The following is a 12,781-nucleotide window of genomic DNA, read 5'->3' as shown; positions in this document are numbered from 1 at the left end:
CCGTCTGCACTCAGAGCCAAACACACACAGGGCATCTACATTTAATTCATTTAGCCGACGCTCTTATCCAGAGGGACTTACACCAGCAATTTGGGTTAAGTGCCTTGCTCAAGGGCAGATCGACAGATTGGTCACCATGTCCGCTCGGGGATTGGAACCTTTCGGTTACTGGCCCAATGCTCCGAACCGCTAGGTTACCTGCAGCTGCAGGGTGGAACTCACTGGTGTTGTGTAAACAGTGACAGTCTATGACCCCCACGCCTGGGAATCTATGACCCCCACGCAGGGCTGTGACGACAACATCAGGGTTATGTAACTCAGTCAAATATTTGAAATTGCGGCATGTTGCTTTATATTTTTGTTCAGTATAGTTATTTTGTTAGATACTTTTCCCTATTAGCTGAAATCTTATTTTCTTCAAAGCCCTTAGCTAGCAAACATGTTTCACTATAAAACAACAAAAAATACTGCACTCTGAACCACACAACTTTCCTAGACAACGCAAGAAATGTCAACTTCAATATGTGATGTAGTTTTAGTGTAATTTGCAGCAGTTGTTGGTAAGTAATGAATGTGCTAGGTTCTAGATTAACTTCCTCAACCTTTAAGTGGTTTAGGATTTGAAGACAGGTATGGAACAATCTCCATAATAGTTTGACAGGTCTGGGAAAGTGCCTGAGGGCACATCTGTGTGCTGTGTCAGGGAGAGGGACAGAGATGGCCCCTTAGTGGGGAATATGTGACAGAGGGGCTGCTGAACAGTGGGAGAGGTGTGCGTGTCCATTAGTTGTGATGAGTGAACAACCGTTACCTTGGCTTCGATGACAGCCTCGGTACATGCCTGTAGCATGGTCAGGTGATGAGCGAACACCAGGAACTTTAACTTCTCAGTCTCCAGCAGCATCTTTATGTAGTCTTTCACTGCTCCGGCCTATAGGAGGAGACCACAGAGGGGCCAATAGAAATGCAACAACAACATATTAGAATGCATCTCTATGCGAAGGCCATACAGGGGAAATCAACCACAGGAAGGAAGGGAATGAATTGCTATGAGACACATACTCAAGACTTCACATATATTTGTCTTGAAGGACCACATATACGATACACCCCCCCAATCGACAGTCCTGTCCTGCTGTCCACATGCCACACACCTCCTGGACTTCAGACCTCTCTCACCAGTCTCTCACCAGTCTCTCTCACCAGTCTCTCTCACCAGTCTCTCACCAGTCTCTCACCAGTCTCTCTCACCAGTCTCTCACCAGTCTCTCACCAGTCTCTCCTCGCTCACCTAGAGACTTGGACTGTTAATTATCAGAAGGCCTTTCCTCTCAGAGGGAGGATAATGAAAGTAGGTCTAAGCAGGTCTAGCTAGAAGCCCCCTCCTCCATCTGCTGATGGGAACTTCTCATTACTGGGTTGCTGGGTTGCTTTTAACTCTGCAGACGTTTAATTAGTGCAACACAAACTTCCTGTCCACTGAAGCAGTGATATGTTATCTCTCTTTAAAGTCCATCATCAGAGGCAGCAGGGTCTCTGGGTAATTGGGAGCATCTGCTGCTGCTGGTAGACGGGGTAAAAATAAAAACCCTGTCCCCTTTTTTCACACTGCCAAACTCGGTCCCAACATGACACCCTATTCCCTATGTAGTGCACTACTTTTGACCAAGGCCCATAGAGCTCTGGTAAAAAGTAGGGCACAATGTAGGGAATAGGGTGCCATTTGGGATGCATCCATGGTCCACTCGCCAGGCATTCACATACGCTTCAGAAGTGACACGAGATGTGTGTGTGTGTGTGTGTGTGTATCCACTCACCCCCCCAAAAAAGTTATTTTCTGTCAGTGTGTGTGTGTAGCGGCAGCCAACCAAAAGGGCGAGGAAATGAGACAGGAAGATGACGCGTCTACAGCGACGCAACGGTGAACTTTAATCAAGCGGAGGAAGGGAAACTGAGAGGAACCAATCAGCAAACAAGACGGAGCGAAACAAGCCAACCGGTGAGGAAGGATTCCTCCGTTGATTTACGTTGAGCAGGCGGAGGCCGTCTGAGGCTTTGTTAACCTTGGTGTCGGGATCCTTTCTACAGAGGAGCCTGGGTCATGTCTGTTAGACACCAAACAAAAGTAAAACGGTTCCAAACGGAGCGAAAGAGGTGGAGGTACTATCTGTGCTTGTTTTCTGTTTTCTGTTGAAAAACTTTGTATCCTGCGTACTAAGTCGGCTTCCCTTCACCTAAAGTCACCTGGAAGCACGTGCCGGACATTCTTGCCTGGTGGCAGTACCATGGCAACCACATCAGAAGTAACACCTTGGAAAGGTCCGCGCTATATTTGGGTTCGGCCTGCTGTGAAAACGAGAAATTGAAAGGCCACAGTTATGGCTGTCCAGAGTTATGATGGCCAGCCAGAATGCTTTCACTAAGGGGTGGCAGATCTTCACTCTGTTCCCATGGCGATAAGCTTCATAATGTGAAGTATAATAATCAGCAGTGAGGAGTGGCCTTGCATCTGAGGAGAAGAAAAAAACATGCTTCTCACCTTTGACATCACCCTTTAACAAAGAACCTCTCTGCCGAGAGAGAGAGAGAGAGAGAGAGAGAGAGAGAGAGAGAGAGAGAGAGAGAGAGAGAGAGACAGAGAGAGAGAGAGAGAGAGAGAGACACACAGAGAGAGAGAGAGACACACAGAGAGAGAGAGAGAGAGAGAGAGAGAGACAGAGAGAGAGAGAGAGAGAGAGAGAGAGAGACACAGAGAGAGAGAGAGCGAGAGAGACAGAGAAAGAGAGAGAGCGAGACCGAGAGCGAGAGTGACAGAGAGCGAGAGCGAGAGACCCTTTTCTAGAACGGTGCAGAAGTGCTGGGCCAGGAGGGGGTTAGGTGCCTGTGTGTGTATAAACACTGTACCTTAGCGATGGCGGTCTGTTTGTACATGCGTGTCACGAGCCCCATGACTTCAGTGAAGGGGTTGTCCGTGGCAGAGACCCCCGAACCCATCGTCCTCATCAGGCGCTCCCACTCCTCCAAGCTGCCGCTCGCCTCCTGCACACACACACACACACACACACGTCAAAAGGCCTGTCTCTTTCTTTCTCTTTCCCCTCTTCTCTGTTTGCTATAAGGGCAGAACATGTTGCTATGGATGGTACCCTACTTTTCCGCCTTCAGGTGGAGAGAAAGGAGGGAGAAAACGAAAGACAAGACAATTCCCAAAGACGCTTCGCTTCTCCTCTCCCCTCCCCTCCTCTCCTCTCCTCTCCGCTCCTCTCCCCTCCTTTCCTCTCCCCTCCTCTCCTCTCCTCTCCTCTCCTCACGTCAGTAGTGCCTAGGTAGGTCACATGGGCTAGCCCAATTATAGCTGGATTGTGACAAGGTGATGTTGAAGATGGAGAACACACTATCCCAATACAATAAATCACACACAGTCTGTTCTCAAGGTGAAACACAATGAGTATTTAGGGGAGTTACTGTAGAACGGCAGTATGAAGGAGTATTTAGGGGAGTTACTGTAGAACGGCAGTATGAAGGAGTATTTAGGGGAGTTACTGTAGAACGGCAGTATGAAGGAGTATTTAGGGGAGTTAGTGTAGAAAGGCAGCATGAAGGAGTATTTAGGGGAGTTAGGGGTATTACTGTAGAACGGCAGTAGGAAGCAGCTCTGAGAAGACAACACATACAGTGCCTTGCGAAAGTATTCGGCCCCCTTGAACTTTGCGAACTTTTGCCACATTTCAGGCTTCAAACATAAAGATATAAAACTGTATTTTTTTGTGAAGAATCAACAACAAGTGGGACACAATCATGAAGTCGAACGACATTTATTGGATATTTCAAACTTTTTTAACAAATCAAAAACTGAAAAATTGGGCGAGGTTCTTGTACCTCCCTAACCAAGGCCCTTCTCCAGATCTGTGCCTCGACACAATCCTGTCTGGGAGCTCTATGGACAACTCCTGTGCCTCGACACAATCCTGTCTGGGAGCTCTATGGACAACTCCTGTGCCTCGACACAATCCTGTCTGGGAGCTCTATGGACAACTCCTGTGCCTCGACACAATCCTGTCTGGGAGCTCTATGGACAACTCCTGTGCCTCGACACAATCCTGTCTGGGAGCTCTATGGACAACTCCTGTGCCTCGACACAATCCTGTCTGGGAGCTCTATGGACAACTCCTGTGCCTCGACACAATCCTGTCTGGGAGCTCTATGGACAACTCCTGTGCCTCTGACATGCACTGTCAACATTGGGACCTTATATAGACAGGTGTGTGCCTCTCCAAATCATTTCCAACCAATTGAATTTACCACATGTGGACTCCAATCAAGTTGTAGAAACATCTCAAGGATGATCAATGGAAACAGGATGCAGCGGAGTCTCATAGCAAAGGGTCTGAATATGTATGAAAATAAAGTATTTGTTTTTAATACTTTTGCAAACATTTCTAAAAAAAACTGTTTTTGCTTTGTCATTATGGGGTATTGTGATGTCATTATGGGGTATTGTGATGTCATTATGGGGTATTGTGATGTCATTATGGGGTATTGTGATGTCATTATGGGGTATTTTGTGTAGATTGCTGAGGATTCAAAAAAAATGTAATCGATTTTAGAATAAGGCTGTAACGTAACAAAATGTGGAAAAATTCAGGGGGTCTGAATACTTTCTGAATGCACCATACATGCATAAATTAATTATTTCATTCACACTGACTGCATACATACAGTCCTTAAATTAGCCAGCCAGTGGAGAGCGTAGGCTGAGGAGTGTGTGTGTGTGTTGACAGCATGTGATTTGAGTGCAGCAGCAGGTGAGGTCTCTTTGTACTGCGAGAGAGAGAGAGAGAAAGAAAGAGAGAATCAGAGAGAGAGAGAGAGACAGAAAGAATCAGAGAGAGAGAGAGAGAGATCACAGAGAGAAAGAGAGATCATAGAGAGAGAGAAAAGAGGGAATGTGCGGGCCATGTATTCCTCTGGCTGACAGAGGTAACAGAGGATGAGTTCTACCTCATTACTTCAGCCTTATACAAAGAGGAGAGGAGCGTAGCGCACAGAGTTTAGAGCTCACCGAGTAACGTTTACACACTAGAGAGCTCACACAGAGGCTAGCGGAGAGTGAAGCTTACAGAGTAGTTTACACACTACTAGAGAGCTCACAGAGGCTAATTAAGAGATTATGGAGTTCACACAGAGTTTAGAGCTCACAGGATAGAGAGCTATAGAGCTTACAGGGTATAGAGCTCACAGAGTTTACACACTAGACTAGAGAGCTAGTTCAGAGATTATAGAGTTCACACTTAGTTTATAGAGCACACAGAGTTTAGAGCTCACAGGGTAGAGCTATAGAGCTCACAGGATATAGAGATCACAGAGTTTAGAGCTCACAGGATAGAGAGCTATAGAGCTTACAGGGTATAGAGCACACAGAGTTTAGAGCTCACAGGGTAGAGCTATAGAGCTCACAGGATATAGAGATCACAGAGTTTAGAGCTCACAAGATATAGAGCTCACAGGGTACAGAGCTATAGAGATCACAGGATATAGAGATCACCGCGTTTAGAGCTCACAAGATATAGAGCTCACAGGGTACAGAGCTATAGAGCTCACAGTGTACAGAGGTATATGGGATGGGGCCACAGTGTCTCCTGACCCCTCCTGTCTCAGCCTCCAGTATTTATGCTGCAGTAGTTTGTGTCGGGAGGCTAGGGTTAGTCTGTTATATCTGGAGTACTTCTCCCGTCTTATCCGGTGTCCTGTGTGAATTTAAGTATGCTCTCTCTAATTCTCGCTCTTTCTTTCTCTCTCTTTCGGAGGACCTGAGCCCTAGGACCATGTCTCAGGACTACCTGGCCTGATGACTCCTTGCTGTCCCCAGTCCACCTGGTCGTGCTGCTGCTCCAGTTTCAACTGTTCTGCCTGCGGCTATGGAACCCTGACCTGTTCACCGGACGTGCTACCTGTCCCAGACCTGCTGTTCTCAACTCTCTAGAGACAGCAGGAGCGGTAGAGATCCTCTCAATGATCGGCTATGCAGTGCCACAACTGATATTTACCCTGAGGTGCTGACCTGTTGCACCATCGACAACCACTGTGATCATTATTTGACCCCTGCTGGTCATTTATGAACATTTGAACATCTTGGCCATGTTCTGTTATAATCTCCACCCGGCACAGCCAGAAGAGGACTGGCCACCCTCATAGCCTGGTTCCTCTCAGGTTTCTTTCTAGATTCTGGCCTTCTAGGAGTTTTTCCTAGCCACCGTGTTTACACCTGCATTGCTTGCTGTTTGGGGTTTTAGGCTGGGTTTCTGTACAGCACTTTGAGATATCAGCTGATGTAAGAAGGGCTTTATAAATCAATTTGATTTGAGGTATAGAGCTCACAGGGTAGAGAGGTATAGAGCTCACAGGGTATAGAGCTCACAGGGTAGAGCGGTATAGAGCTCACAGGATAGAGCGATATAGAGCTCACAGGGTAGGGAGCTCACAGGGTATAGAGCTCACAGGGTAGAGAGCTCACAGGGTAGAGCGGTATAGAGCTCACAGGGTAGAGAGCTCACAGGGTAGAGAGCTCACAGGGTAGAGAGCTCACAGGGTAGAGAGGTATAGAGCTCACAGGGTAGAGAGCTCACAGGGTAGAGCGGTATAGAGCTCACAGGGTAGAGAGCTCACAGGGTAGAGAGGTATAGAGCTCACAGGGTAGAGAGCTCACAGGGTAGAGCGTATAGAGCTCACAGGGTAGAGAGCTCACAGGGTGATGGTATAGAGCTCACAGGGTAGAGAGCCACAGGGTAGAGCGGCATAGAGCTCACAGGGTGCAGAGAGCTCACAGGTAGAGAGCTCACAGGGTAGAGCGGAGAGAGCGGTGAGAGTCACAGGGTAGAGAGCTCACAGGGTAGAGCGGTATAGGATGATAGAGCTCACAGGGTAGAGCGGTATAGAGCTCACAGGGTAGAGAGCTCACAGGGTAGAGCGGTATAGAGCGGTATAGAGCTCACAGGGTAGAGCGGTATAGAGCTCACAGGGTAGAGAGCTCACAGGGTAGAGCGGTATAGAGCGGTATAGAGCTCACACGGTAGAGCGGTATAGAGCTCACAGGGTAGAGAGCTCACAGGGTAGAGCGGTATAGAGCGGTATAGAGCTCACAGGGTAGAGAGCTCACAGGGTAGAGCGGTATAGAGCGGTATAGAGCTCACAGGGTAGAGAGGTATAGAGCTCACAGGGTATAGAGCTCACAGGGTAGAGAGGTATAGAGCTCACAGGATAGAGCGGTATAGAGCTCACAGGGTAGAGAGCTGAGTATACTGTCCACAGAGCTCATCGTGGTTAAGAGTCCATCAGATATGATGGAAATAAAGTTCAATGAAATAGAAATGAACTGGCGAATGTTTGAATATGCATTCAGTTTTATAGAACAGACAGCGAGTGCTGATCAGTATGAAAGGCTACTTTACTTATGAACGGAAAAGGGCAAGACTGAAATAAAAACCATATGGCAATGGGAGATAAAATGATAACTAGTGTAAATTAGATACTATTGCCGAGCAACAGGATGGGAGAGCAAGAGAGGGAGGGTGGGGGAGTGTGAGAGAGAGAGATATGATAATGAGGGGATATTTTCAGAATATTTAGCACCCAGTCTCCCCTCTGCCTAGCACCCAGTCTCCCCTCTGCCTAGCACCCCGTCTCCCCTCTGCCTAGCACCCCGTCTCCCCTCTGCCTAGCACCCCGTCTCCCCTCTGCCTAGCACCCCGTCTCCCTCTGCCTAGCACCCAGTCTCCCCTCTGCCTAGCACCCAGTCTCCCTCTGCCTAGCACCCAGTCTCCCTCTGCCTAGCACCCAGTCTCCCTCTGCCTAGCACCCAGTCTCCCTCTGCCTAGCACCCCGTCTCCCTCTGCCTAGCACCCAGTCTCCCCTCTGCCTATCACCCCCGTCTCCCTCTGCCTAGAGGGTCCGTCCGTCCAGCCGCTTGTCAGCGTGTATGTGTGTTTTCGGGCTCCGTCTGCCCGCCTGTCTGTCCTGCTACCTTGGCAGCGTCTTTGGGCAGGTCGAAGGGGGATGCGCTGGCGTATTTTAGGGTAGCTGGGGGAGGACCTGGACTCAGCCTCCGGATCATGATTTCACTGGAGACGCCAGGAGTTCCTCTAGATGAGAGGCACCACGACTGTCCCATCAACTTCCTGTTACCAAAGAACCTGGGAGGGACAGACAATAACAGTCCCACTGTCTCCGTTACCAAAGAACCTGGGAGGGGACAGACAACAGTCCCACTGTTCCGTTACCAAAGACCCTGAGGGACAGACAATAACAGTCCCACTGTCTCCCTGTTACTAAAGACCCTGGGAGGGGATAGACAATAACAGTCCCACTGTCTCCTGTTGCCAAACAACCTGAGAGGGACAGACAATAACAGTCCCACTGTCTCTCTGTTACCAAAGACCCTGAGAGGGACAGACAATAACAGTCCACTGTCTCCTGTTGCCAAACAACCTGAGGGGACAGACAATAACAGTCCCACTGTCTCCTGTTACCAAAGAACCTGAGAGGGACAGACAATAACAGTCCCACTGTCTCCTGTTACCAAACAACCTGAGAGGGACAGACAATAACAGTCCCACTGTCTCCTGTTACCAAAGACCCTGAGAGGGACAGACAATAACAGTCCCACTGTCTCCTGTTACCAAAGAACCTGAGAGGGACAGACAATAACAGTCCCACTGTCTCCTGTTACCAAAGACCCTGGGCCCCTGTCTCCTGTTACCAAAGAACCTGGGAGGGACAGACAATAACAGTCCCACTGTCTCCTGTTACCAAAGACCCTGGGCCCCTGTCTCCTGTTACCAAAGAACCTGGGAGGGACAGACAATAACAGTCCCACTGTCTCCTGTTACCAAAGACCCTGGGCCCCTGTCTCCTGTTATCAAAGAACCTGGGAGGGACAGACAATAACAGTCCCACTGTCTCCTGTTACCAAAGACCCGGAGAGGGACAGATCATAAACAGTCCCACTGTCTCCTGTTACCCAAGACCCTGAGAGGGACAGACAATAACAGTCCCACTGTCTCCTGTTACCAAAGAACCTGGGAGGGACAGACAATAACAGTCCCACTGTCTCCTGTTACCAAAGAACCTGAGGGACAGACAATAACAGTCCCACTGTCTCCTGTTACCAAAGACCCTGAGAGGGACAGACACCAGGGTTTGGGTCAGTGTGTCTGTCTGCTGCAGTGTCATTATGAGACTGTCCAGTATGTACACACTGCTGTTACCAAAGACCCTGAGAGGGACAGACACCAGGGTTTGGGTCAGTGTGTCTGTCTGTCCAGTATGTACACACTGCTGTTACCAAAGACCCTGAGAGGGACAGACACCAGGGTTTGGGTCAGTGTGTCTGTCTGCTGCAGTGTCATTATGCGACTGCCCAGTATGTACACACTGCTGTTTGTCATTTTGGGAGAAGTAGCATTTTCACCATGACAATGGTCATTATTACTGTATGTATGTATGTATGTGTGTGTGTAGGGTGTTACCTGTAGTGGGCGTTACAGTATTGTTTGGCGTAGTCACTCCACGTTCCAAACATCCTAGGATAGAGAGCCTCTATCTGCATAAAGAGCTGTGGAAACATAATACATGTAATGTGAGTGAGTGAGTGAGTGAGTGAGTGAGTGAGTGAGCGTGTGTGAGAGAGAGAGGTGTGTGTGAGAGAGAGAGAGGTGTGTGTGTGTGTGTGTGTGTGAGTGAGAGAGAGGTGTGTGTGTGTGTGTGTGTGTGTGTGAGAGAGAGGTGTGGCAGATGTGTTCTGCCCCCTCCATTCTAACCATCATCACTCTTCAAGGCACTAAACGGAACATTTCTACCATGATGATAATAATGGACAATTATTCAAATGGAGCTTTTCAGGCAGCAGCCATGTGAATAACTACAGCCACTGTGAATAACTACAGCCACTGTGAATAACTACAGCCACTGTGAATAACTACAGCCACTGTGAATAACTACAGCCACTGTGAAGGTCCTCATCAAAGCACTGCAGCAGCCCAGTGGAGCCAAGAATACTCTGCTGTTACAGAATACTCTGCTGTTACAGAATACTCTGCTGTTACAGAATACTCTGCTGTTACAGAATACTCTGTTGTTACAGGGTACTCTGCTGTTACAGAATACTCTGCTGTTACAGGGTACTCTGCTGTTACAGAATACTCTGCTGTTACAGGGTACTCTGCTGTTACAGAATACTCTGCTGTTACAGGGTACTCTGCTGTTACAGAATACTCTGCTGTTACAGGGTACTCTGCTGTTACAGGGTACTCTGCTGTTACAGAATACTCTGCTGTTACAGGGTACTCTGCTGTTACAGAATACTCTGCTGTTACAGAATACTCTGCTGTTACAGAATACTCTGCTGTTACAGAATACTCTGCTGTTACAGGGTACTCTGCTGTTACAGAATACTCTGCTGTTACAGAATACTCTGCTGTTACAGAATACTCTGCTGTTACAGGGTACTCTGCTGTTACAGAATACTCTGCTGTTACAGAATACTCTGCTGTTACAGAATACTCTGCTGTTACAGGGGGAAATGGAAGGTTTGGTGTCGGGAACAATAGGAACGTGTGGGTGGAAGGAAGGGAGGGATGCTGGTTCTCTGGCACGGGCTCTGTGGCTGGTGTGTGTGTGTGTGTGTGTGTCATTTTAAAGTTATAAATACTACAGAAAGAACAGAGCTGCAATGGTTTGTAGAGCCTTTAAATCCCAGACCATCTGTACTCAACCAGCCCTTCATGCTTCCTCTAGGTACAGACAGGTTCAATGCAGATCTGTGACGTACTGAAGGAATGATAGGATCCCAGCGAGCCAAGCTGGTTCAAACGTCAGAATAGGACAGAAATGTGTGATCGGGGGATGGCGTGTGTTCGGACCTTCGGGGGTACCGTACCTCCTCTGGCCGTCCCAGGGCCGGGGTGCCCGTCAGTAGGATGGCCCGCTTGGCGTTCTGGATGAGTGGTACCAGTATCTTAGACCTGGCTGCGTTCCTGGACTTGAGGTAGTGGGACTCATCCACCACCACCACATTAAACCTCTGTCTGGTCAGAGCCTCCACCAGGGGGCGTGCATCTGTGGTGAGCAGCCCGTAACCCAACACTGTTACCTTACTGCTACTGATCCCCCTATATAACACACAGAGAGGGTTATAATGGGTTATAATGGGTCTGTGGTGAGCAGCCCGTAACCCAACACTGTTACCTTACTGCTACTGATCCCCCTATATAACACACAGAGAGGGTTATAATGGGTCTAGCAGCCCGTAACCCAACACTGTTACCTTACTGTGTCCCCCTATAATGGGTTATAATGAGTCTGTGGTGAGCAGCCCGTAACCCAACACTGTTACCTTACTGCTACTGATCCCCCTATATAACACACAGAGAGGGTTATAATGGGTTATAATGGGTCTGTGGTGAGCAGCCCGTAACCCAACACTGTTACCTTACTGCTACTGATCCCCCTATATAACACACAGAGGGTTATAATGGGTTATAATGAGTCTGTGGTGAGCAGCCCGTAACCCAACACTGTTACCTTACTGCTACTGATCCCCCTATATAACACACAGAGAGGGTTATAATGGGTTATAATGAGTCTGTGGTGAGCAGCCCGTAACCCAACACTGTTACCTTACTGCTACTGATCCCCCTATATAACACACAGAGAGGGTTATAATGGGTTATAATGGGTCTGTGGTGAGCAGCCCGTAACCCAACACTGTTACCTTACTGCTACTGATCCCCCTATATAACACACAGAGGGTTATAATGGGTTATAATGAGTCTGTGGTGAGCAGCCCGTGCTAACACTGTTACCTTACTGCTACTGATCCCCTATATAACACACAGAGGGTTATAATGGGTTATAATGAGTCTGTGGTGAGCAGCCCGTAACCCAACACTGTTACCTTACTGCTACTGATCCCCTATATAACACACAGAGAGGGTTATAATGGGTTATAATGAGTCTGTGGTGAGCAGCCCGTAACCCAACACTGTTACCTTACTGCTACTGATCCCTAATAACACACAGAGAGGGTTATAATGGGTTATAATGGGTCTGTGGTGAGCAGCCCGTAACCCAACACTGTTACTTACTGCTACTGATCCCCTATATAACACACAGAGAGGGTTATAATGGGTTATAATGAGTCTGTGGTGAGCAGCCCGTAACCCCTAACACACAGAGAGGGTTATAATGGGTTAAACTGTACTGAGCAGCCCGTACTGCTACTGATCCCCTAGAGAGAGGGTTATAATGGGTTATAATGGGTCTGTGGTGAGCAGCCCGTAACCCAACACTGTTACCTTACTGCTACTGATCCCCCTATATAACACACAGAGGGTTATAATGGGTTATAATGAGTCTGTGGTGAGCAGCCCGTAACCCAACACTGTTACCTTACTGCTACTGATCCCCCTATATAACACACAGAGAGGGTTATAATGGGTTATAATGAGTCTGTGGTGAGCAGCCCGTAACCCAACACTGTTACCTTACTGCTACTGATCCCCCTATATAACACACAGAGAGGGTTATAATGGGTTATAATGGGTCTGTGGTGAGCAGCCCGTAACCCAACACTGTTACCTTACTGCTACTGATCCCCCTATATAACACACAGAGGGTTATAATGGGTTATAATGAGTCTGTGGTGAGCAGCCCGTAACCCAACACTGTTACCTTACTGCTACTGATCCCCCTATATAACACACAGAGGGTTATAATGGGTTATAAT

The 12,781-nt window shown here is 48.1% G+C and overlaps 1 protein-coding gene and 1 long non-coding RNA gene across 2 annotated transcripts; both read right to left on the bottom strand.

Moving 5' to 3' along the window:
• Nucleotides 1–816: 816 nt before the first annotated feature.
• LOC135566553 (uncharacterized) lies at nt 817–8,051 on the bottom strand. The gene is made up of 3 exons (XR_010462120.1): nt 8,021–8,051; nt 2,905–3,039; nt 817–931 (listed from the first exon to the last, which is right to left on the bottom strand). It is a non-coding gene; the product is annotated as an uncharacterized LOC135566553 (long non-coding RNA).
• An 87-nt stretch (nt 8,052–8,138) lies between these two features.
• Nucleotides 8,139–11,165, bottom strand: LOC135566552 (DNA annealing helicase and endonuclease ZRANB3-like; the record flags this gene model as incomplete). The annotated part of the gene is made up of 4 exons (XM_065014243.1): nt 8,139–8,174; nt 9,067–9,124; nt 9,525–9,610; nt 10,934–11,165. Coding segments are annotated over 4 exons (412 nt in total), but the record flags the coding sequence as incomplete, so codon positions are not given.
• Nucleotides 11,166–12,781: the final 1,616 nt, after the last annotated feature.

The sequence above is a fragment of the Oncorhynchus nerka genome, unplaced genomic scaffold, assembly GCF_034236695.1.
Source record: "Oncorhynchus nerka isolate Pitt River unplaced genomic scaffold, Oner_Uvic_2.0 unplaced_scaffold_4241, whole genome shotgun sequence".
NCBI lineage: Eukaryota > Metazoa > Chordata > Actinopteri > Salmoniformes > Salmonidae > Oncorhynchus > Oncorhynchus nerka.
The sequence above is the reverse complement of the archived record's forward strand: the minus strand, read 5'-3'. Positions and strand labels throughout refer to the sequence as shown.